Below are 27,828 nucleotides of genomic sequence, written 5' to 3' on the forward strand. Positions count from 1 at the left end.
GGGAGGGATATAATTAAACTAGCAAACCAGATAACGCTAATAATGTACATACTCCGTTCTTCAGTTAGGAGAATTTTGTATCGGAGAGGTTTCATAATTGCACAGTAGCGATCTAAACTTATCACAACCAGGGTAAGAATTTCAGCCGCGAACAACAACAGTTCCGACGTTCCGGTGAATTGACACCAAAAATCACCAAATACCCACTGATTTGCGATGCAGGATACAATCATGAACGGTAGGATTAGTACTCCAATAATGATATTAGATATCGTTAAATTTAAAACAAATCGGTTCGATACCGTCAGTAGCGACTGTTTGGTGTAGAACAAGATAATAGCTAGAGTGTTGCCGATCATCGTAGCCAAGAAAATCAAACCCATCGTGGTCGCTAGGAGACCAGTTGCCTGGTCTTCATTCCCGATCAGAGTATCGTTCTCCAAATGTATCGTTCTCATGCCTCCATAAATGAGTCAACTAGCCAAAAAATAACAATGGCTCTCCCGAGGAACGAGCTATGATTTGAATTACAAACTTAAACAGTATTTTTACTACAGACTGTAAGTTGAAGTATATTTTGTCTGCTACGCATAGTAAATGCACTTTGATAGCTAAGTGAGATATCATCAACTGCCAACTGTGACGAAACGAAATAACCGAATGTCGTGAGAATATAAATACTTATCCGTCGGCGAAGACTACAACGGGAGATTTTGCCACAGGATAATCAACAGGTGGTTTCAAGGCATTTCCACAGGTACCATTCGACTGGCAATTTTTAGGTACTATGTTACACACCATTTATAGATAAACTACGCACGTTGAAACCTTGACTTTCTAGCACACCGTTCTCCGCTGTTTTTTGTGTGTTTTTTAGGTTCACAAGTTCACACGGCACGGTACCTCTATCATAACTCTTGACACGCTAGTAGTATATCAGTATTTTTGTCCTTCGTGTCTTGCTATACTTCATCACACTCCATATGGTATTATGGGTACATCTACTGACCTACGCGATGGTGATGTATGATACCCAGTATACGTCAAATTGTTCAACGATATACGTACATTAGCTTCTTAAGAGATGCTGCTACCGAAGGTTAACTTCATATTCAGAACAAGATATGTTTAACTTCACTGATGCTGGTAAACATCGACCGCAATAATTCCAGAAAAAAAGATACTCTTTTCACCAAAGTAGATCTAAATACCACGGTTTAGAGATCTCCGAGCGGAGGAAAACTCCACCCCAGCAGCGTCATTCACGGGTTTGTGAGTTTTGCCAACTGTACACTCAAAACGTCGACTGGATCAATATTTGGGGTTTACAGACATCGACTCGACGTAAGGATGCTGTCAAAGTATGAAGACAAAATGTACACACACACTGACAGCATTCACATGCCACATTTGTACTTTTTGGAACAAATAACTAATAATTCAAATTAAACTCCAGATTATTAGCTGTCGGCATAGTATATCGCTACGTGGGAATCCATATCGTGAAGACTACAATCTTATCATAGAACGGGTTTGCTACCTTAACAACACGGAAACACATAACCATAGCAACAAAAGAGTGATTTGATTCCCGAAAAGTGTCATTAAATGTTAGCTGTACTCAATAGTTGTCTTATTAGCCGTATTTCAAGTTGACTTTTTAACAAGGACTCGGGAGGAGAGAGCTCTCTTTGCGGTTTCCAATAGGTGTTGCGCTGTCCGGGGAACACGGAGTTTGCTCGGTTAAAGGGGGTGTAGGTTCCGGGCAAATACAGATAAGGATGGTATCCGGGCAGTGCTGGTTGTTTTTTTCAGACATACCTCCGCAGAAGTAATGTATTTTGCGAGACCTGTCAAATACTAGGGGGCTAACTCGTGTAGTTTTGGATATCAAAAACAACAACCCTGTGTGTAAATATTTGAAATTGTCATTGCTAAGCCACAAATAATTTGTTGAGTTCCAGGCTTTGATTTATTCATCTCAGCTCTTTTTTATAATCCAGTTGAAATATTGACAAACTCCTTCATGTCCGCTATGATGAGATTTTGACGAGTGTGTTGTGGTAAGAATTATTATCACGTGAAGAGTCGTGGTGATTTTACGTGACCAAGGCCATGATTTGACGAGATTACTTGAATCCTAGTCTTCAGACTGCGCTTCCGAAGGTTGTCGAATAAAGCCGAAGGGCGACAGTAATTGTGCATTCGATGAAATCAGGGAAACAGTTTTATTTCTTCATGGTACTGTTTTCTGGCATTGTATACATTTGAACTTTTTTATCATTGCTGTGCATAATGGTGGTCCGACCAACACTCATGTAAGAACGAGATCAATAGTTCAATAAACTTCAATGTAGGATAAAAAAAAATCTTTTACTTTGAGGGTGTGGGGTTTTGAACGATTTTAATTCTCGTCCTACAAAAACGATTTTACGTTTAATGGAATCTGTTTTGTGCCCTAAAATACAAATGTGTCTTCAAATTGAGAAATGGAAGAATTTTCGCCCTAGTAAATACATGGTACTAAATTATATAATAAAGTGTCAATAAAAGGGTTTTTTTTCTCAGTACATACTGGCTTTGTATTCATAGCACTACATACTACTACATATACTGGCTTTGTATTCATAGCACTACATACTATTACATACTGGCTTTGTATTCATAGTACTACATACTACTACATACCGGCTTTGTATTCATAACACTACATACTACTACGTACTAGCTTTGTATTCATATCACTACATACTACTACATATACTGGCTTTGTATTCATAGCACTACATACTACTACATACCGGCTTTGTATTCATAGCACTACATACTATTACATACTGGCTTTGTATTCATAGCACTACATACTACTACATACAGGCTTTGTATTCATATCACTACATACTACTACGTACTGGCGTTGTATTCACAGCACTACATACTACTACATACTGGCTTTCTATTCATAGCACTACACACTACTACATACCGGCTTTGTATTCATAACACTACATACTACTTCATACTGGCTTTGTACTCATAGCACTACATACTACTACATACTACTACTACTACTACTACTACTACTACTACTACTATAGTCCTGCTTGCATACGGAGGAATTCGGGACTCGATTCTGACAATAGTCCCTCCCCCTTAGAGTCAAGTCAGTAATACAGACTCGTGCACCGTCATGTAAGCAGGACTACTACTACTACTACTACTACTACTACTACTACTACTACTACTACTACTACTACTACTACTACTACTACTACTACACACACTTGAAACTGATTTGCTCTCTGAAACCAATTTTGGCCAATTTAGTTACAAGGCTGGTGGGGGGGGGGGTCTGGGGCTTAACTATAAGATAATAGTGTTTTATCCTACTGAACTATTTATCTCACCCCTTACCATGTCCTGTTAAAAACACACCACTGGTGATACATGAAGTTCCACTATAATTTTTCTTGAGCTGGGTAGGCCACAGCATTTCAATGTCATGTGATATTCTGGTCGTAAATTATTGTAAAATTCTAAAACAATCATCACAAACAAAATCCTCACCTTATCCAATGGCATTGTAGCACAACTGTATACAGTTTTTCATAAATATTATCAACATGCTGATCCATGCTAACAATAGGGGTTCATTTGCTGAATGATTATCCAGTTGCCTATCCAGTTGTTATCTTTGCAATATACACGATCATTTGGCTGTTGCTATGGGCGTGGTCTTGTTGCATAGGCATATTTGCATACAATTTTCGAATGTTTATTCACTTGTCTATTAACATCTAGAACCATCTCACCAAATTTTTTGACCAAAGTCACATTTTACACCTAATTTGCACATCGCTGAGGCGTTACACAGTACACAGGCAGGATGTAGAGCACCACCATACGCCATGGCAAATTTTGAAAACGTATATTACGTCTATATTCGATAATATATAAATGGCAATCAATCTAATTTCGCCTTTATTTGACGATATATAAAAGGCAAGCAATCCAGTGACAAAAAGCAACATGTCATAATTAAATTGTCTAGATTTGAGTTATTTTGATACTTATTCAAAAAGTAATACGTAAGTGCTTTGTTCAAGCTCAAAATGTGGTATTCTTAACATGTTTTAACATGATTGTCACAACCAATCACGTGACTTAGACCACTGTAGCTGTAGCCACCTAAAACTGTATTGAGCTCTAGTTTTAGTCTAGACCCACCATTGATATCAGCAGTTTCAATCCAGTTTCATTCTAAGTCAAGTTCAAATCTAATTCATGTCTAGATCCACTCTAGCTCAAGTCTAGTTGTAGTTTTAAGTTGTCACCAATGTCGATCTAGTTGTCTGTAGTGCCAATCAAGCCCCACTTCCAGATCTCTACTTATAGCGTTTATTACTTATACAACATTATAAATCATCTCAATGACATCCTACTACTGACGGTTAAATGAAATACTACAATGATTATATAAAAATGAATGAAGGACTAGTTTAAATTGTTACCCATGCCAAAAGATTACAATAATTTATCACGTTTATGAATAGTTTGTCTCCGGATCCATAAACATGTTGTTGTTTTTTTAAATCTCATTACTGGAAATACAGTTCGACGTTTTCTTATACTACAAAAAGCGTCTGTTACTCAACTGACTACAGTGTATCTAAACTTCAAATAATGAAAACTAACAAGTCTTTGGGTTGTAGTTCAACATCAATCAGTTGTCATGGTTGAATTTGAGGGAAAGAAGGTAGTGAAGGGTAAGGTACATTTACTTTTTCTAAAATATACATTTTTCAAACATGGCTACCGCTGCAATAAATGGTACTCAACACTTGGATGTTTTGGCGAGTATCCATAAACATCATAAATTAATGATATAGTAAACTCCAGACAAAGAACTTTGTAAATCTGTCAGGATTTAGGACATACTTGTAGCAATTATTGCAGCCAGCTACCAAATGCACTATTGAGAGATCATTTACATATATATCGTCACAGGGATTTCTACTACTCGTATGGAATACCAACTTTATCCTTAATTTTCTTTCCGATCTTTTCATCGAACATGTCGTTTTGAGACACAGTGAAATGATGCTTCCAATCTCCGACAACCCCTTTCCGTAAAAACGGACTCTTTCCATGTTGATATATTTCATCGTCGAGAATAAGCAATTCCGAAAAACGATTTCTCATCGACTCGATTGTAGTCATTTCTACAACTTTTGCGACGTCTTCATCTTTTAGGGGTCGGTCGAGAAACTTCGCGATCTTCTTGATGACTCTCGGCAAGTCCAGTTTCATTTCTTCGTACGTAACGTGCATCACATTATCGGCAATGCCAAACTTATACCAGTTGAGTACGTGCTGTGTCCATGGAGCAAATGGAATTCGGTCTTCAATGAAATCGATGACGGTTTGTTCCCAGTCTACACCAAGCACTCCTCCTCGAAATGCCGAAAGAAAGTGGTACGTGGAAACACAGACGTCTTTTGGGTTTCGGCTTATATAAATGACCTTTGCTCCATTTTTTCTAACATTGTGCAGTGGGAACACCTGAGTAGGGAGGTGTGATCGCAGAAGGCGGGGCGACGGCAAGTCGTCATGTTTAATCGTGTCCACTACGCGTTGTCGTATACCAGGGTGCATTTTAAATAGCGATCGTTCTTCGACGATGGTAGCTTCCGATGCCCGTCCCATGCGACAAAGTCCCCAGTCTGTGTACATACTCTTCAGTATTTCCACGAGCCACGTATTACCAGACTTTGGGAACCCACACACGATAACGTCGCCGCTCCGAAACTCAAAACTTTCAACCACTCCCTTTTCGATTTTCTCCTTATCAAAGTATGGGAAACATACGAACCCATTCACCATAAAATTACCTCCTTCCATTCTGAAATTTAAACTACCGACAGAACTATGTGTACTTCAGGTCCTTACTGTGCCATGTAAAGTATGCAAAGTACACAAAGTGCAGACGACCTCGATGTGTTCTATTTATATACAATATATAGGACTGTTGTCTTGTTTTCTTTGCGACCCTAGGGCATGCGTTATCTCACAATGGTTATCTCAAGGTGATCCTGTCTAACTTTTCGATGTCAATCAAACCCAAAGTTGAGTGAGTGAGTGAGTGAGTGAGTGAGTGGGTGTATGTGTACATAAGTTGAGCAACAGCCGTGTTTTGTTAAAAGTCAAGTATAAGGAGAGTTTGTACGCCTTGTTCGCTTGAGTGGGAAGTTGCAGCGACCTCTTGCGACAAGTAGTGTGAAGGCTAATCTAATTCATTTAATTATCTCATTAGTATGTATAGAATATTTAAAAAAAAATAGCAAAACGTGTGTGTTTACTGATCATCAATGTATGTGCTAAGTTATATACAATTTGAAGAATTACTTCTCAAGATATCGCTTAATTACAAAAAAATCGTTCTTTATGTAAATTACTAATTAATCTTCTTTGAATATTTACCAAAATCCAATCAGTTCTTGAGAGTAGCATATGGAAGATGTGTACTAAGTTTCAACAGAGTCGATGCTGTACTTTTTTCGAGATCGTGTCCAAAGACAGACAGACACTCACACACACACATATACATACATACATACATACATACATACATACACACACAGACAGACAGACAGACAGACAGACAGACAGACAGACATACATACATACATACATACATACATACATACATACATACATACATACATACATACATACATACATACATACATACATACATACATACATACATACATACATACATACATACAGGCAGGCAGACAGTCAGTCAGACACATAGACATACATACACATACACATTTCACAATGCCTATAGCACTACTGAACCTCAGTTCAGCTGTGCTAAAAACGTTTCTTTTGTGATAATTACTTTTATCAAAAAGTGAACAATTCCATCAAACATTTGTACATATCCATTGGACAAAAAGTACTCCACCCCAAAAAAATAACCTTGCACAAAATATCAATAGAAGGAAAAAAGAAAGGCAGGAGACCTCTTTAAAATAAATTGCAACACAACACAAGACATTTTGAAGGATCTAAAATCGAAAATACCTTTATTTCCAGTACTTGTAAATAAATCATGCAAGGAATATTGTGAAATAAGCTCTAACCATGTAAATGAAATACTGAGAAGCCACTGAAATATAATAACACTTTCTGAACTAAGGCAATGCATGGCAGTCTATAGTGAAGGAATTGTACTATTTATCCTATAGGTCAAACTTTATCAAAACAACAGCTGTAATAATTTGCATATTCATTTTTAGAATTTCTGTGCCTTAAAGAGGTAAGTCTGTAACTGTATGGTCTCTGGTGTTAACATTTGTTTCACACTAAAATATCTGTATAATGTAGTTTATTCCAACTATTACAGCATACTGAATCATATCAAGAAATCACAGAGCTTTTACATGCACCTGTTATGCATATATGATATACAATTATATTATGACATAATTTTTTAGTTACCAACAATTATATTATGACATAATTTTTAGTTACCAAAAAATTACAACCCTAGTTTTCAAATTTCTTAATGCATACTCAACCATCTCTATTATGTTTACACTAATTTACTTCTAAATAAGTTTTATATTATTTATGTGTACTGTACACAAATCTTAACCAAAATGAGCCTTGATATTAAACAGACTGTGTCACTTTAAAGCACTGCTCTATGTTGTTATTTAGCAGTCAAGCTCATTATATATAGAAGCTTACCAGTGGAAATAAATATTTTGACAGATATTCCGCAATATTTTTCTTCGTTAAGCCAAGGAAAATATGAGTGATCTAAGGGGCCCTTGTAACTACGAGTTGCTAGACGAGTAGCGACAACCCTTGGGTTACAAGTATTTCCCTGACTAAATGAAGAAAAATATTTGGGAATAATATAATTATACCATTGGCAGTAATATAAAAAAGAAATTGGGGAAAGTAATGGCAATTTTGAACATTTTAACTCATAGTTGGAACACAGCAGAACCAGTGATGTAGACATGCGTTGTCATGACATAGATGTGCATTGTCGTGACATAGAATGACCAGAGTATATATTCCATATTTTTTTATTCGACTTCAATTGAGCATGGTATAATCTTCCTAGCAGTCAAGCTCTTTATACATAGATGACCTACAAGCATAGCAGTGGAAATACTTTGACACTCTATAATATAAAATGTAAACACTATTAACAGGGAATAAAGCTGACACCTGAACACTGAATTGTTGTGACCTCATTTGTCACAATGCAATTACAGCTGTAATTTATTGACAATTGAAATATTATGATTTCATGAAGAATTGAGAATATCTGTAAACACTTCTTCTTCTTTTTTCTTCTCGTTTTTCACTTGCATGAAAGATAACAGTAGCAGTACTGGTGTTTGAAATTGTCAACAAATTCTTATTGAAGGCTGGTATCCAATTTGAAGGTAATACTCACAAATAAATACATGTATGTCATATTCTGGTTACTACAGTTCAGGCCATTACACAGGTAAGCATCACAAGAGGGCGTCCTATATATGGTAAAACTGAGACTTAACATTTTCACAAAGGCCTCTGATCATATCATGACAATGCTTTAAGCAGTAAATAAAAATATGTGTAAAAGAGCTCCATGTGGTCTTAAAAGATCATTACAGTAGCAGTTAGATATGTTGTGATTACTGGTATTTTGCCTATAAAGTAGTACAGCGGGCACAACACGAAAAATATTGACCACATCACAGTCCCTCTTATCTATGATAAAGGGACTGTGACCACAGGCTGTTAACAGTATACCCTGTACAATTTAGCATTCAAGGAAAATAGGCAATTAATCTGTCAGATCTCCCTGCCTAAAGGGTGGCCAACTTAGGAATTATTTATTAAAGCACTTAAGATTATACAATGATGTAAATTGCTTTTTAAAGAATTTTGGGGTTTGCTATAAATGAAAGGAACTCACCATATCCAATCATTCTATTTTGTTGCTACAGCTTGCTACTGTCTGTAATCATGTCACTGAAAGTGGTGCAATGGATTGCACTGTAAACGTGTACAGGGTCAACAAGTGTGTCGACCTCTGAAACTCAAAGCCTTTTTATGACAAGAAGTGTAATACATTACTAGTTCTAATGAAAGAGTTGTAAGCTGTACAAGCATAACTAATAGCTAATATATTTGAATCACAAAGGTTATAGCATAATTATGCAGTTATTCAAATTAGAACTCTCTTGGTCAATGACCCCTATCAGAATGACAAATTCCCACTTGCATGTTATAAAATTTGCAATTCATTGAGTGAAACACCGAGCCTACATCATTTTAGCTGTAATAGTTTTGTCTTCCAATAGTTTATCTGCCACTGTCATCATTATATTACATCACTTTTTCCCTTTGCGGCCAAATCACATTCCAAAGTTGTTGCTTAAACTTACAAACATTACAAAATATACCTCAAATTACACAACTTTAAATAATGTTCTTCAAAGAGCTAAGTTCACCAAAAAAATGCTTTTAAAATTGTAATAAATACTACAATATGAGTTTAGATAAAATTTTCATAAATCTTTAAACATTTGTACTATTTCATATTATTACACAATAAAGTTTTAAAATATTAAAAGTTAAATCACACACATAAAATTGAATATATTTCTATAGTTAATAAAAACATTAGAGCAATAGTTTAGGTATCCTTTGGTTTCAAGGTAGGTATTTATCTAATGATGGCAAATTTAATCATTATATCTACTGAACTATAATCGTCATAAAAAGTTAGATTGTGTGTACATCACTGATTTGTAGCTACGATAGCTATTGTCTACACCTGGCTTGTTGTGAAATCCTATATCAACTTGGTAATGTGATTTCCAAATATTCCCATAAGCTGATTGGTTACATTGGGGAGTGATTACCTGCGTCAGACTGATTGACTATTTAAATGAAGTCATTGTGTAAATGAACATGTGTAACTGCGACCCCCTACGAGTACACAATGTATAAAATGTGATAATATACATGATAACATGTAATACAAATATTATGTAAATTTAAAACTCTGGGTATTCTAATAACGGCTTTTTGGGGGATGTGGCTAACTTGATCAGCCTAAAGCTCACCCCAAATATACTGATCCCATAAAATTATATGAACTTCACATTGACAACCCTCCACTGTCTACATTAATTACCGATGTTCCTAAACTACTCCCAATAGTCGATTTTTGGGTTCCAAGATGCATTGAGTGAGAGGACAACGCTTACGTTCTTACATTTAGTCTTGTTTTGTCTTTGTTAATTTGAAATAACATTTTCATCAGGAATTGATGGAAAGACATGTTAACCTCTTTAAATTATGAATGTTTTATAGAACAAAGACTAAACACCATCAATAACAGGGAGGGATTTTAGGGTACAATTAAGTGACAAACATCCCTCTGCGTGCAAACCCCTCAGTGCATACACAATACATGGCATTGTATGGAGAGACGTGCAATGCATCTTGGAACCGACAATAAGGCTATGCAACCTCCAAATTGTTATATTCAAACAAGTATTATATGCCTGTTTTCTCACCAGAGAAAGTAGATTTCCGAGTATCTTACTCCATATAAAGACAGTGTATTGTGTGTTTATATGGCCATTGACCACACTTAAGACTATAACAAGAACTAAACTTGAAATATCCATATATGTACAATGAAAGTTATGCAAATTAGCTCATTAATATGTATGCCAATTTATCAGTCACAGATATTAGTATGCAGAATGTCTGTACATGACAAAACCTACATAGAGTTAAAAATAAATTGCTGAAGGTTTGATGAAATGTCGAGAATGAAATGTCACAAAAATTGACACAAAGGTCCAATAAAAATACACCATACTGACTACTTAGCATGCAAATAACGTCAAAAATGACAATCTTTCTATTCAGCTGAGTAATCCCTGATATTAGACTAGGTATAATTATATGAGTTAACAAATTCCTGTGGGGTTCTATCTGTTTTCTATCTGATGAAATAATTCTGCCTCTCCAAAAATAGTCAATATAGCAACAATAGCTCTGACAAACCCTGATATGTACCTGCAAATTGTTGTTTACATAGAAGGCACAACTTATGTAAATTGGCTAAACCGATGCATATTATCTGCATAAAATTTGCATATCATCTGCATATGTTGGAATAGTCAGTCCAAGCAATCTGTGAAATAGAGACTGTTTTGTTTTACCTCAAACACTTCAACTATCCACCTTGACTTGTCCAAATTGGTGATCTACAAAGAAAACACAAGGGGGAAAAATAATTTTAATTTCTATGTTTGAGTCCTGTAAACACAGATCAGATATTCTTCACTTGAGTACAGTCTGTTTAAAATTCACAACATGTGCAAGACACATAATTTTCAGGTTGGCTTCACAACATTAATTTGGTCAATTAAACATAGTGTTGAAGAATGTAATGAAACGTGACGAATTATTTCACAAGAGAGAATTTATCATCTGATTCTACCTGACAAGGTTTTATGAAAATATTCATTAGCTTGCTTTACCATGATGCAGTGTCAAAGCAATTGATGATATGAAGTATAAAACCTGACAAACCATAGCAGGTAATTTACCGGCACTTGCAAACATTCCCATCCCTCTGCTGTGATAAAACTCTTCCCCATACTTCCCAGTCTATTAGTAACAGACACAATAATTGTTTGCAGAAAAATCATGAAAATTATTAGAAAACTACAGGCAAGCACTAATATTCACGAATTGACTAATTGTTAGGATTGATTTAGTGCAAAGAAACAGTTAAAGTGCTTCTATTCAACAATACAATCTGATAATTTTGAAATTATTTTATATGATTCAATATTCTGTAGCAGAAAGTCTGTTTATTTCACCAGCAAAGTTCCATATAATGGAGTTTGTAGCACTTACCTATGATATCTATTTTACATAGAGGGTAAGTTACACTTACCTATGATATTTAGTTTACATAGATAAGTTATACTTACCTTTGATATTTAGTTTACATAGAGGGTAAGTTATAGTTACCTATGATATTTAGTTTATATGGCGGGTAAGTTATACTTACCTATGATATTAAGTTTACATAGAGGACATGTTCTTTGTTTAATTAACCATTCGTCTACACATTTAGTATGGTATTCATGAGAACATGGTAGAACTCTGATGACCTGGTGAGAAAATAAACATACAGCACAATGTGAACACTTTCACTCTAACAAATTAAAATGAACAAGTGAGAACATGGTACATACATATAGATTTAAATAAAGACTATTGTAACTGAGAAAAACAAGGCGAGATGTAGCCAGATAGATACTAATACACATACTAGAAATGTACAAACACATAGCCAGAAAGAGATACAGACATGCACAAACATGTATGTGTATAAATGCAACCTCACACACACCTGTGCAGACACATGTAAACAGAGACAGACAGACAGACAGACAGACAGACAGACAGACAGACAGACAGACACACACACACACACACACACACACACACACACACACACAGACGGACAGATTTAATATATATATTTTTTAAATTTATATACCAGCATTTTGAGTCAAATTCACATCTCCCCATGTAAAAATTTGTAACTTTCATGACTTCTGTGTGACCCACACATGGGCTTTCACCCAGAGGTACATGAAATCACTCCTCAATTACCTAAGCAACAACTGTTCGCATAGGGCCATCAAAATCAACCATTCATGTACTTCACTCTAAGCCATTTGTCGTGTTTGATGACAAATCAAATAACAGAAAGAGTTTCAAAAAAATACCTGTTTAGGAAAATATCTCTCTAGACATATAGAACATGTTGGTTCTCCCTCGTTTTCTCTGTGTTTTCTCTTCTTGTGTGAATAACACCTTGTTTTCATCTTGGATAAAACTTTAATTGTGAGATCTTGTAGAGCTACCTGTACATAATATAACATATAGTTCACAGCACATGAAATGTATACATATACAGTGTTTTTACTACAGGCGGTAAGTATAGGTAAAATCTAGAGTTCCCATGTCATTTACCTGAGTTCCCAAACAAAATTATCATGGACTCTGTGGGGAAACACTGCCATTTTTACCCCTTTCTCCCTTTCTGTTATCGGGGTTCCCCAACCATACACCAAAGTATATTATATACTTAGTGTCTAATAAGAGAGACCAGATGTGGGTGGATGGTCTATGAACAAATCTTACAATTTAAAGGACTTAGTTGAATTATCCTATTCAGATTATAATTTGGGTAAGAAACTGTTGTCTGGCACAACTATAGAAAAACAAATTGTCCAGGACAATAGTCTAAGAATGATTATATGTAATCTGTATGGCTCCACTAATAAGATATCACTAATGTGAGAACCTGAGATTGAAACTCTGGCCTTTAAAGGCCCCTGTCAGATTAAGAACCTGGGATTGAAACATTGGCCTTTAAAGGCCCAATTCAGATTAAGATTAAAATTTTGGTGTGAAAAACAGATGTCTGACAGAGTTATATAGAAAAAGTTGGGCCAGAAAATAAAAATAATCCTATGTAATCCTCATGACTCCTCTGATAAGATAATACCTCAGACCACTGAGATAATACAAATGTGAGAACCTGGGATTGAAACCATGGCACTTAACTTGACTGTAAATTGCTGTTCATATCTTGAGATTTAGTGTGATGTTGCGTTTACTTATACCAGAAATTTTGATTGTTGAATTTGATTGCACACTTAAAGTTATGTCTACTGGTGTGAAGTTATGAAAACGTGAGTAGAGTTGAATAAGGTAAAAGACTTACATCAATATCATCAGCATCATACATAGGATTCCTAAAGAGGTGAGGTGATCTCACCATTAATAACAATGCACAGATAAATAACCCTGATAGCACTATATACAACCAGTTGCTGTATGTTACCTAAAAATAAAAGTTGAAAAAGAAATACGGTTGAAAGAGAAGCCTGTGCACTATTCATTGGTTAGACACTTGTACTGAGTCTGTGTATACATGGTGCATATGTGTGCATGCCTATATACGTGTGTATGTGGACATGTAGGTAATGAGTGTGTGTGTCTGTGTGTGGGCTGGTTGATCCATAGACCCTACATGACTAGGATCTATGACTGACCTATATGGTACACAATTGGTAAAAATGGCAATATCAACATAATTGTCTAACTGTTATCACACATACCAACATATCAATTATGGAATAGTAATGGATATTATTTTAATCTATATTTGCATTTCAGCTGGTATGGTAATAACTTTGTTATAATTATGTTACAAAAAAAGTGTACATGTCATGTAATAGTTATGTTACAAGACACTCATACAGACTGGTACTGTAATACACAATGGAAGGGAAGTTTGATTGAATTAGTACTGTCAGTTTACATACACATGGAATGTCATGTACTGTATGGCTGTACACTATAAACCTCTTGGCCCTGTACTTCTCTATTTATATATACAATGACCAAATTCAGTCACAAGTCAAAGTTTAATTTCACATTCAATGTTAACTTTGGTGATTCGCATACATTAAAGCTGCACTAACTGCAACTAAAATGTTTTTTGAAACTGCTTTGTTACATATTATAATGACTTTATAAATCATAATATTTTACACCCTGCACAGTACTGAATCACCAGGTTGGTAAACATATTTATGTAATACAGTACACATAGAATGGTGCTGCTGCCTGCAAACTGATTTCTGGGTCACACCTACTACATATCAGCACCCCAATGAATCCTGATTTCAACTTATTACGATACTACTTAGAGATAAAATACACATCTAATTAATTGACATGTGTAATATCTAATTATTGATATTTTGTCAACTTTCAGCAAAGATATTAGTTGTATTTCTGGTTGAAAAAATAATATCCCATGCATAGCTAGTGCAGGTTTAATGTTATATAGTGCAAATATATTGTCTGATTTCTTGAAACAGTGGCAGTGAAAAGAGGAGAAATTAGTTAATAGTTGTTATGTGTTGGGGTTCTACTTCCATGGTTGGGATAGTGAAAAAAAAAATACATGGCAGATTTAGGTTCTCCCTGCAATGATAATTTATATACTACTGTGGCATTCTAAGGGTTAGAATTTTGTGAATGTGCGCATCTGTGAGATAGTATATCTATGTCAGCTTGAAGAAAAAACAGTTCAAGAGTACTGGTACTGCTGCAAAACATTGCAAAGCAGAGTTGCATGAAGTGTAAAAGAAGTATGCTGTGGATGAAAAAAAAAGCAATACTATTCCAATAATAAACTTAAGCTGTGTAAACTAAGAGAATGAATTTATGTAAAGAAAGCAAAGAAGAGCAGAAAGCAGCAATTAACTGACCTGAGAATTGGAAGCGTGGTCACCGAAACACACTGTACCCCAATATCCTCCCCCTCGTGCTCTCCCACATGTGGACCATAATGTTATGGTTGATATCGACTTTGAAATGAAAACAGAATACATCTGTTATCAGAGATGATTTGACTTACATGAGATTCGTTAGATTGTTCAGCACCATCTTGTCCTAAACCACAAACCACTCCCTCCCAACCTCCATTCTCTATACCACAGGTGTAAACACATGCTGATCCAAGCATTATGTCACCTACTCCCATTACCTAAAAGTTCTTTAAAAATCATGTCTTTGACCTATTTGTGGGTCACTCATGTCTGAGTCAGCTGATTGGCTAACGTTAACAGTTACTACTTGAAGTCATTTCTGAATTTTCTGGTTGGCTGGTGTGCACAGGTGTGAAAAGCAGTTTCTCTGGCTCTCAACATATATTTTCCTGTGTACACTTTACAGTCATGTATATTTTTCTTGGTTTTTGTATGTTACTGATGAGCAGTAATGCTCAAGGTGAATAAATAATTGTAATTGTAACATGTCTCATAGTCTAGCTGCTAGACCCCAGGCTTTCTTAATTCTGATAGAACACCCAAGGTATAGCAAAAGTCATCTCCACATTCAATGATATAAGCCTATCAGAGAAGGCAGTTGACAACTAGTATAAACAGAGAACAATAGCTAATTTTCCATGCATATATTGTAAAAATAACCACTAATGGATCAACTAAAATGTGTGAATGACAATGTCTACACATTCCTCAAACTCATAATTACCATAAAGCCCTAAGACAGTAGTGATACTGTCATCATGACTGGGCATAAACCCAAGAGAGACGTCCCATCCACTGAAACAAGCATTCAAATACAAGAATTTATCTTGACATGCGTCAAATGAAATGTTCCAAGCATTAGTTGCCTTTTTTGTGGGAAATAAATTTAATGCCACACTAATACAAAACTCAGACGTCACAAAAGAAACAGTTCACACCATATATGCAGAATAACAAAAGATATGCATAGAATTAGAATACAAACACTAAGAAGCATCTAAATCCTAAGAACATAAACATTCTAACCATGTGTGTTAATATGCATATCCTAGAGGTCATGGGTTATTGAATAGATTACCATGTTTGCATACATTGCCCCACCCACAATATGTAAATTGGCTCAATTAGGAATTTTTCAACTTTTGCTAGACCCTTTTGGGCTATCACTCTCACTAGCGACCTTCCGGCGCCTTCACAGTGAGCAGGAAGAGGTCTAGCAGCAAGATAATTCAGGCTATCATAGCCCGTCATCACTAGCGACCTTTGGTTGCCTTCACAGTGAGCAGAATAGCCCATGGGGTCCAGCAGCAAGACTACACATCTCACTAAGATAACAAAGCATGAACAAAGCTAGTATATAAGCAGATGTCTGAACCACAAAACAGGTGTGAATGAGCTGTTTTCACAAATAAAACAAAGTAAGTTTAGACAGCATTTTAGTGTCATTGGGATTAATTTGCATAACATCACATTTATGATAAACCATAGACCCTCAACCCACTCCTGGGTGGAGGGTCTATGGATAAACAAAGATTGTAACTAATCATTCTTTAGTCTTGTGACTGTCCATGACTAATTATGCAAATTATGCAAATTTGGTCTAAGACATAGGAATCATTGAAGCTTGGTTGTGACATTGTATCCTATACCCATAGATCCTACACATAGGGTGAATGAGGAACCACAACATCATTCCTTAGTTTTGTGAGTCTTTTGCCCAACATTGCAACAATCAATCATGCAAATCTATGATGTATAGGATTTATGCAGCAACTATGCAGCAGATGTGAAGACAATCAGAAACTACAGTGACAACACTAGATTGGATCATACCTTGGAGGAATTATACTGAAGATCATACTTAGTGTTGATGTGAGTATAGTTTGATGCCTACTGTAAACCTGAAAATTTTTTGCTAGAGAGTTATTTTCACAAAATTGTAAAAATAAGTAGTGACTATTGCCTTCATAAGTTCATGTACATGAACATAATCTGGTTATTAGTCTTTGAGAACCAGCTGAAGACTATCTAGTAGTAGTAGCAAAAATATGCAGGTTTACACTAAATTTATATTTTAAACTTTTCTCTCTCTGTCTCTGTCTCTCTGTCTCTCTGTCTCTCTCTACCTCTCTCCCTCCCTCCCTATTTGTCTTCCACACTTCATAGCTTCTCTATGGTGCATGCTAACATATGGATACATTCTAGAGTAACTGTGCTTGTTACGTGTTTTCCCGCTTCCTACGATGCATAGCAGTATGGATTTTTATGAGAGATTCACTGTCAAGCCAGTTATATTAACTGACAGTACTGTGACTTTGATGACGCATTACATATAAAGAAGTGGGATTAGGTGTAATAATAAGTCCATTGAAGTTGAACATGACGTCTTTGCTTCGCTATCATGATTACCACACTTAATGAACCCTGTATTAAAATACGCGACAAATCGTATAAATTTACGAGAATGAATTCAGAGATAATTGCCATAAATGCACTAAACACATTATATGCATTTATTAATGGTCACAATAACATTCTGAGTCAAGTTCAATTGCCTTCATATTCCAAACACTTCTGTAAAACATTCGAAGAAGGTATGACATTAACTGATTCCTGGTAGGTTTTTTATGATTTAAAAAAAAATTACTATTAAATTCTAATCAACTTTTCCTGACAAAATTCTACTAAGGTATAAACTATATTGGGTGATCTAACAGATGACAATGATCCTATGCACAATCATTGTTAGTCCTGTTAACTACTATTAGTGAAAAAATGCTTTTGAAAATTTAGTCATAGAGTACATTTTCGAAAATAAATAAATCTGATAAACTCAAAAATATAGCTTATAGAGTGTTGTTTGTCAAACAAGTACAAGTAGTTCATGGCAATTATTGAAGCAATTTCCGTTTTGAAGTATATTACCACAATAATGATGCTACCACTAATTAATATATTGTGAAATTGCAAATACCGTAGTATATGCTTTGTAATGCTGAATTGTTGCCTTTTAACTTTACTGAGCCCATCAATATATTGTATATGGAAACTCTAGCTCATCACTAAGCCCATAACATGGTAAGTTTTAAGTTTACTTTTTTATGTATGCTAATTTGTCAGTCTCTGGTTTCAAAACTACCATTTGATATAGGATAACATATTAGTAATCTTGTCCATACATACAATAATTAGAGATATTATTCCCCAAAATTTTTCTTCAGTCAGCCAATGAAAATATGAGAGACCTAAGGGGCCCTTGTCACTACAAGTTGCAACACGAGTAGTGACAACCCTTAGGTCAAGTATTTTCCGACTGAATGAAGAAAATAATCGGAGAATAACATAATTATACCAGTGCCAGTAATATCAAAGGAAAACCGGGGAAAGTAATGGTGATTTTGAACATTTCGACTCATATTTCAAACACAGCAGAACCAGTGACGTAGACACACATTGTCACGTCATAGCTACACGTTTTCGTGGCGTAGAATGACCAGAGAATATGTTCCATATTTTTTGTTACTAGATAATACATTCAGCAAATACATACCTTTAAGTCATAGTAGGACACATTGTAGCTTATTTTGACTAAGAAAGACTTCCCTGCCCTGAAAAAAAAAAGAGTACGAGAAAAACATTACAGTTACAGAAGTAATCATCACAGACCCCCATGACATGTGAGTACACGTGTAGCAAACTAAGGGTGTTGTGAGCAAGTGTGTGTGGTGTTCTCCACTTCTGTACTTTCATGATGAAGTGAAATGCAGCAGAAAACACCCCATGGTCAAAGTCATCTAGCACAATGAGTATCACCTTAATCCGACCCCTATTGATATGCAGACTAGGCCTTCGAGAATGATGGGATCATATGGTCAGTAGGTTGAAAATTTAAAAAAAAAAGAACAAAATGAAGTAAGCGTATGTTGCTGATACTTTCTATTCATTATACTTTTAAAGTCAGAAGGAAACTTTGAATCATTTGTTTTATCACAGTTCACAAATCACAATAAATGATACTTTCCACTCAGATATGCGTTTGTGACACGCTTGTGAGATCACCATCAGCTCAGATATGCACTCATGAGGTCAACATTGCACATTCAATGACACAATTTTTTTCTAATCCTCTCATAGAGGGCATCAATTGTTTCTATTATTTAACCAGATTAAAGAAAAGTATAGGGTTGGTCAGATTATGGATGTATTAGGGGCCCCCTGTAAATACATATGATATACTTGCTATTTAATACATTCTTATATACACAAGTTTTCAAGATAAAAACTGTTATCTTTTGGAGTCTTTTGGTACGTTTTTGAAATTAATAAGATTAGTCTACCATATAACATCTACCTCTGTCAACTATTTTGAAACTTATTTTAAACACATATTTAGTTTCATCTAACACTTACCTCTGTCAACTATTTTGAAACTTATTTTAAACACATATTTAGTTTCATCTAACACTTACCTCTGTAAACTATTCATAAACTTGTTGACATACTTAGTTTCATCTAACACTTACCTCTGTAAACTATTCATAAACTTGTTGACATACTTAGTTTCATCTAACACTTACCTCTGTAAACTATTCATAAACTTGTTGACATACTTAGTTTCATCTAACACTTACCTCTGTAAACTATTCATAAACTTGTTGACATACTTAGTTTCATCTAACACTTACCTCTGTAAACTATTCATAAACTTGTTGACATACTTAGTTTCATCTAACACTTACCTCTGTAAACTATTCATAAACTTGTTGACATACTTAGTTTCATCTAACACTTACCTCTGTAAACTATTCATAAACTTGTTGACATACTTAGTTTCATCTAACACTTACCTCTGTAAACTATTCATAAACTTGTTGACATACTTAGTTTCATCTAACACTTACCTCTGTAAACTATTCATAAACTTGTTGACATACTTAGTTTCATCTAACACTTACCTCTGTAAACTATTCATAAACTTGTTGACATACTTAGTTTCATTGATGAAAACAATTGGTTTGGTAAATAGCTGAGACACATCAAGCTGATACATGGGATCAAAAGAAAGGGAAAATTTGTTATGAGTATTGTGAAGCAACAACAGTCCAGTCAGACTTATTTCTGCCTTTACTACACTTGTATTGATTACTGCTATCAACTTAAAGGAAAAGTCCAGTCAGACTTATTTCTGCCTTTAGTACACTTGTATTGATTATTGCTATCAACTTAAAGGAAAAGTCCAGTCAGACTTATTTCTGTCTTTAGTACACTTGTACTGATTACTGCTATCAACTTAAAGGAAAAGTCCAGTCAGACTTATTTCTACCTTTAGTACACTTGTATTGATTACTGCTATCAACTTAAAGGAAAAGTCCAGTCAGACTTATTTCTACCTTTAGTACACTTGTATTGATTACTGCTATCAATTTAAAGGAAAAGTCCAGTTACATATTCTAGTTTCACTTACTTTATAGGCAGAATGGGTGAGACAACACTGAATATATAATAAGAAAAGAAGTATTTATCACTTTCAGGGGTATCTACTGCATCAGAGACTTCTCCACTGTCTATGACTGTATGTATATCATAAAAGTGGGGAAGGAAGCACTAACCTTTCCCCATTCAGATGATGGCTTTAATAAAAACTCATACATGTAATGTCGTTTTTGTTGTGATGGGGAGGGGGCAGAGATAATATTGTAAACTATAGTACTAGTACCTGCATCCACATCTGCGTGTCTACATTGGCTAAGATGATTAAAGCTGATGCTCCAAATAACATCACTTCTTTCACCTGCAAAAGTCATGAACAAAACCATGGGTATATATACAATTGAACACATATCTTTTTTCTCAATTTTCATAAATATTAGTTACTGTAAGGGATGGTCACACAATGTCACTCAAGCCCAATAAGCAAACTTCGTTCATTTAGGGGGGAGGGGGTCTGGCATCAATGCAATTGCTGAACTTCATTTTCGCACTTCTAACCAAATTTTCGAAAACTTTCACACATTCAATGATAGCAGCTGCTGTATTTACTACTCAGATGTTGATATGTTGATACATATTTACTTCTAATGTGATATACAGTGCTGAGTTTCACATAAGTATTTTGATGTGTTTACCATCCTCCATCTCAATAAACAACTTCATGTTTACCATGATGTTTTTACATTGCATTGCATGCATTGTAGTGGTGTGATCGCTACATATTTCAACATGGTTTACATCATAATTATATAAACATGTGATGTTACACTTGTGAACATTCATTTAGGGGAGGGGTTGTCCTAAATGAACGATGTTTGTTTATTGAGCTTGTGCAACATTGTGTGATTGTCACTAAGCAAGGTTGTATTTATACATAGGTTTCAATCATCACTTTCTGCACTGCTATAATTACTGTTAACAACATGTACATGTACAGTAATCAGTGTGAATATCAGGTGCACAATCAGTTTACCACTGCTAATGATAATCATTATTACATATGTATCAGAGATTTCTTACAACAAAACACGCACATACTAGTGGTATTTTCACTGCAGTGCAATACCGAAAATATTATTGCATACCTACATGCAAATGATATGCAAATGAGGACAGGATTGTTCGCTAAATTTAGATTAGCTGTATAACCAACATAGTTAGTGTACCATTATTTTGTGTGGGAACCATAGTAAACTGACTGGAAACATGGGTAGATTTTACCAACTTTCTACCCTAAGCAAAAATACTTTTCAGTAACTAATTATCCAAACATATGAGAAGAAAAAAATAATTTGCTGAATATTGTGTCATATATTACTAATTGATATTACTAATACATGTTGATTTATGTACGTCAATTTTGAAAGGGGAGGGGGGGGTAGAAGATGAGAGTGCTTGAATTGAAAAATTAAGCATGCTAATAGTAAAAGTAAAGTGTTATACCAGTACCTACCCTATCAACAAAAGAACAGCATGGTTTATCTATATCAATATGGTCGTCATTGGTTACTGTGGTGAGATACAAGACACCAACCCAGTCTTTCTGATGGGTTAGAAGCTGATCTTCAGAATCACCACAACTTGAAGATAACTACAGACAAACAAAAATGCTTACTGATTAGATATTATTCCGATATATTTCTTCATTCTGCTGAGGGAAATATAAGAGACCTAAGGGGCCTTGTCACTACAAGTCACTAGATGAATACTGTGGCAAACCCTTAGGTAACAAGTATTTTCTAGCTGAATGAACAAAAATATTGAGGAATAAGAATTACCCCTCGTATTAGTCCTTGAGCATAATTGATGAAAAATCAGTAGGATACAGGTTCATATGATCTATGTGAATGATGACTCCAAAGGTAGTTTAGGGAATATATTTCAATTTCAATCTTTATTGCACAACAACATGCCATAGCAAGCATGTTAAAGCATACAAAATTATACATGTAAATGGTATTTCGAGTGAAAAGTTTTGTGCCAGGGGTAATAATTGTGAAGTGCTTCGAGCACAGTACGGGAAAGTGCTGCATAAAAACTTCATTATTAGTAGCATTATTACTACTAGCCCTGTACTTGTATGGCTGTCATGTATGCAGTGACCCTATAATATCTATGTTGACAGTTGTCACGCCCACAAGTGACAACAGTCAGAATCGAGTCACAGACCTATCAAGCCAGGCATATATATATATACATGAACAGGGTAGAGCAGCAGCAGATTTCCAATTTACATAAGTAGGTAAATAAACAAACAAACAAACAAACAAACAAATAAACAAACAAACAAATAAACAATGCACTGGAGTATACAAAATATATGAGTAAGTAAAGAAACAACTTTCCATGCTGCTAAATTACACACAAATGATGTCGAAATATAACGGAAATATAACAGTGTAAGCGCAGTATTTTGACACCGATATACATGGCAAAAGTTAGGGGTAGACCATTCGATATCCTGGGGGGGGCTTGGAAGATTGGTGGAGCGTCATTATTTTTTTTCCCACCTGCTTGCCTGAGAATTATTTTTTTTTCTCCTTCGCCTATGCTGGCAACTTTTTTTTTCTTTGCTTCTTTGAGATATCCGAATTTTTTTTACGTCAATGTTGAACACCTACATTTGTTGCCACAATTTTCAATTAAATAAACATAATTGACAGTTTTTATGTCATGGTATGATGACACACTGAAAATACAAATTGGAAAGTTGACTGGAGAGCTCAGACATTCAGATAGACTGGTCAGTTTCTCCCGCTTGGGGGGGGGGGGTGTCAGTGTTTTTTTTCATTGGGTCAACAAAAAATCACTAACCCCTGTGAATAAAGTTTCATAGCATCAGTAAGCTGTAGAGGAAAGAGCTTTGAAACTGGGATATGTCTACCTCTTGTGTGAGTATGTGTGAATGGGGGGGGGGGGTTCTAGGGGGTCTCCCCCTAGAAGCCTGGAGGTTTTTACTTCTAAAGGCAATGTTGAGGCTATTCACAGACACTTTCAGACAATAATTTGCAAGCTTTACAAGACAGCTCTAACATGTAAAAAGCAACTAAATAAGGTTGAAACATTTTTGAAAAATAAAGTTTCATAGCATCTTGACAGTAAGAGGTGGAGGAAAGAACTTTAATTTGAAACTGGAACATGTCTACCTCTTATGGGGGAGGGGGGTTCTAGGGGGTGTCCCCCTAGAAGCCCTGGAGGATTTTTACTCTGAAAGCCAATTTTCGGGCTATTAACAGACACTTTAAGACAACAACTTGCAAGCTTTACAAGACAGCGCTAACAATTGTAAAAAGCAACTACACATGGTTGAAACATTTTTGAAATAAAGTTTCATAGTATCTTGACAGTAAGAGGTGGAGGGAAGAACTTTGATTTGAGGCTTGGACATGTCTACCTCTTATGGGGGGGGGGGGGGGTCCTAGGGGGTCTCCCCCTAGAAGCCCTGGAAGTTTTTTACTTCTAAAGGCAATGTTTAGGCTATTCACAGACACTTTCAGACAATAATTTGCAAGCTTTACAAGACAGCTCTAACATGTAAAAAGCAACTACATAAGGTTGAAACATTTTTGAAATAAAGTTCCATAGCATCTTGAAAGTAAGAGGTGGAGGAAAGAACTTTGATAAGAAACTGGAACATGTCTACCTCTTATGTCGGAGGAGGGTTCTAGGGGGTCTCCCCTAGAAGCTTTTCAAGTTTTTTTTACCAATTTTGGTGAATCTTATTGTTGGTTTAACGAATGAGTGGCCTCTGGGGTGATGGAGTCCAAGGCCCCCCCCCCCCCCCCCACCAAATCTGTAGTTTTTTGTTTCTATTTAGGCAATTTTTAGGTTATTCATAGCCTCTGAGATATATATTGCCAAGCATCGAAAAGCTAAAGTAAATATAACCTTTTTAAATAAGTTTTCCATGTTATAAAAGTGGGCCTGTAACATTGGTATAGGGGCATTGATATTGCATGCATAGTAACGTTACTGATGTGTGAGAGCACTTTAGGAGGTCATACCTAGTGTACAATAGAAACTTGAATTTGATTTGTGGTGTCGATGTGTAGTGTCTGAAATAGGAAGTATATCATCCCTTCTGACAAATTCATACTGAAGAGACGAGAACAATTTAGATTAAGTTCTTTTATAAACTATCCAATAGTATGAAGATTACCATTACAAAACCTTCAAGTTCACTTTTGCCCCAAAGTGCAAGATAAGTGAAGCACTGATTGTGAAACAGCCAAACACTTACATGGCATGTTCTGTAACTAGTGTGGTAGCTAGGTAATACATGTATCATGTTATATGTATAATTTTATGTATAGTTATGTTTGAACCCTTACATGAAGTAATATTTAAACCATTTATGAAAGAAACAGAGACAAGAACAAATATATATATGTACCACAGGCTAACGAAACTGACTGGTCCCTGACATGTGTTTGAAACTGTTTGTCATGATTTGACAAGTGTCCTGGTTGGAGAGGTACAAGCAGGTTGAACAGTATACTCGATCCTATGCATCATTTCCCTGCCAAGATATTTTTTTTTCTAGCAGCAGTGGTCCATCTTTTTTTTTCCATCACCCACTCATATCCGGATTTTTTTTTCAAGCAAATCCACTTGGCATCTTTTTTTTCCCGAAATCTTCCAAGCCCCCCCCCCCCCCAGGATATCAAATGGTCCACCCCTTACATCATCGTCATCAATACAAATGACACAGTTCAGTGCTTCGCTTACGTCACAACGTTTCCAATTATCTGTCACTGTCAGTGAAAAATCATTATTGTATACATGTAGCTGATAATAAGCACTGTTTTACTTCTGTGTATAAAGCTGTGGGTATTAGAGTTTAAATATCATGACCCTGCGTAAAACTTACGATTCGTATGCCCCCTTCAGCACTTCCGACCGACCCGATACCGGTGAAATTTCCGAGTACCTGGAACTCCGAGTCGCCGTCCACTTTTCTGTTGTTGTACACGTTTACAGTTGCTGTTCTGTCGCATAATACCGTCTGCAAGAATAGAAGACACCATAACATTGTGTATAAGTTGATGTGGTGTAATTTTGAGGGTGAGCGTGCTCTTTTGACAGAAAAACAACTGGCGACACAACTGGTCGGGGCAGCCATTTTTACGGGGGGGGGGGGGCATAGATGTAAACATTGCACTCATTGTTGTTTGAGGGCGCTGTGCTGACGACAGATCCGATCGTGAGGCTAAATTCAATGACAGACAATCTGATGTGGACCAGAGGTAGAAAATGGTGGATGCAAAAAGAAGAAAAAAATAATTCAAGAGGAAATTACTGACATGCTTATCAAAGATGTTATTGAGGAGCAGAAAGTGATGCGACTAATGGAGGCATAAAGAAAAGTGACACCTGTTCAAGATAAAATACGAATACGAGAGACTACTGCACAAGGCATGGGTCTGATGAAGAAAAGCGAGGCGCAACTAGTAAAGAATAATGCCAAATTTGAGCAAAGAGTAAACAAAGGTTTGTTTGAAAGGAATGAAAAAATGGCCATTTATACTACCTCAGACCACTAATTGAGATACTACCAAGTCAAGAGAAACAGAAAGACTCGATGGAACAATACTGAAGAACTAAAAAAATTGCAACAATAACTTAGTGTCGGTCAAAACAATCGTAAGACGTCACGCGTCATCAAAGTCTAGGTGAGAAAGAAATGACATCATCAAAAGGGTGGATAAAAGTGCGTGCAAACGAAGAAAAGAAAATACTAATCAGGGGAAGGAGAAAACCGGGACTCGAAAATTAAAGCTAGAGTCAAAGAATCGTCTGTTAGATGCAAAAAAGGACAGTTTGTGACAGAAAGATAATGAATTATAGACACGGGATGTTGAGTCCGAAAAGAAACTGGGGATCGATACCAACGAACGATTAAATCGGTTCAAGGACGCTACAAACTCAGGAGACCGTGGAAATGAGCGGGAAGAGAATGGAAAAGGGGCGTAGAGGGTACGATTGGGCGACGTAATAACGAGAAGAGAACCTCCGTCTTGAAGGCATCAAACAATCTTTGGAAACGACAGGAGCAAGACTTCACTCGGATAAAGAAACAAAGGCAACGGGTCACAAGATAAATAGTAGCTATGAACTTGAAAGAAAGGGTAGACTCTGGGACAAGAAAACGGACATTTTAAGAGATAAAACTATTGAAAGGGGTTGAACGAGATATTATAGAGACAGCGTACAGATCAGTTTTGGAAGATCAGAAAAAACAACTGATAGTAGACGTGATAAGAGGTTCGGAAGATTTCGAAACATTAGGAAAATGGTCAGAAAACAAAGACTACAAAACACTGCAACAGTGTCTATTCACACGCCCTTTGACCCTTTGAATGAAATTAACAACTAATCATTAATTTTATGTTTTCATAGCTCTACTATTACGCATGCGCATGTTGGGCTACTCAAAGATTTTCTATGTTTAAATGTTGCATTAGTAAATTCCTGAAATTAACTAGTGGAAATGTACATCAAGTAATCTCCGTCGTCTTATTACAGCAATCCCAACTTTAACAGTGTACGCCAACACAATGTGAAATGCGAAAGTAAACACACGTACACAGATAAAAATGAAATAACAAAAACTTACAGAGTTAATGAAATAATAACAACTAAAATGACAAAATAAATGCATTTGCAATCTATAGCTACTTACAGTTACAAAACCAGATTGAAACTGAATGCCTTCCGTAAGTGCAAACACTTCAGATTTTCCTTCCTACACACAATAATTGTTGGAATGCAACAGAACCTTATGTGATTAATAAAATTTGAAGTATGTGGCCAATTCATATTGAATTTGAAGTATGCATTCTGAAGATATGGCCTAATTATTGAAAAT

General features: G+C 35.8%; 2 protein-coding genes across 3 annotated transcripts; both read right to left on the reverse strand.

Moving 5' to 3' along the window:
- Window positions 1-5,016: 5,016 nt before the first annotated feature.
- LOC144448791 (sulfotransferase 1B1-like) lies at window positions 5,017-5,901 on the reverse strand. The gene has a single exon (XM_078139081.1). It carries the CDS (start codon window positions 5,899-5,901, stop codon window positions 5,017-5,019), a length of 885 nt encoding a protein of 294 aa, XP_077995207.1.
- A 4,970-nt stretch (window positions 5,902-10,871) lies between these two features.
- LOC144449496 (RING finger protein 215-like) lies at window positions 10,872-26,079 on the reverse strand. Of its 2 annotated transcripts, XM_078140039.1 has the most exons (10): window positions 25,831-26,079; window positions 22,414-22,551; window positions 21,187-21,261; window positions 20,426-20,511; window positions 19,021-19,078; window positions 15,411-15,509; window positions 13,853-13,972; window positions 12,849-12,986; window positions 12,122-12,224; window positions 10,872-11,306 (listed from the first exon to the last, which is right to left on the reverse strand). In XM_078140039.1, exons 1-10 carry the CDS (start codon window positions 25,990-25,992, stop codon window positions 11,272-11,274), a joined length of 1,014 nt encoding a protein of 337 aa, XP_077996165.1. In that variant the 5' UTR covers window positions 25,993-26,079; the 3' UTR covers window positions 10,872-11,271. The 2 variants fall into 2 exon arrangements, with proteins under 2 accessions (XP_077996165.1, XP_077996166.1); XM_078140040.1 differs by lacking the exon at window positions 15,411-15,509.
- Window positions 26,080-27,828: the final 1,749 nt, after the last annotated feature.

The sequence above is a fragment of the Glandiceps talaboti genome, chromosome 18 (assembly GCF_964340395.1).
Source record: "Glandiceps talaboti chromosome 18, keGlaTala1.1, whole genome shotgun sequence".
Lineage (NCBI taxonomy): Eukaryota > Metazoa > Hemichordata > Enteropneusta > Spengelidae > Glandiceps > Glandiceps talaboti.

What these genes read in the sequence shown, in the direction of transcription:
- LOC144448791 (XM_078139081.1), bottom strand. Translation starts at nt 5,901, where the DNA reads ATGGAAGGAGGTAATTTTATGGTGAATGGGTTCGTATGTTTCCCATAC.
- LOC144449496 (XM_078140039.1), bottom strand. Translation starts at nt 25,992, where the DNA reads ATGTTATGGTGTCTTCTATTCTTGCAGACGGTATTATGCGACAGAACA. An exon ending in ACACGCAGATGTGGATGCAG is followed by an intron (nt 20,512 to 21,186) that starts GTACTAGTACTA and finishes CCCATGTATCAG; the next exon opens with CTTGATGTGTCTCAGCTATT. An exon ending in ATGTAAACTTAATATCATAG is followed by an intron (nt 11,307 to 12,121) that starts GTAAGTATAACT and finishes TTTTCTTTGTAG; the next exon opens with ATCACCAATTTGGACAAGTC.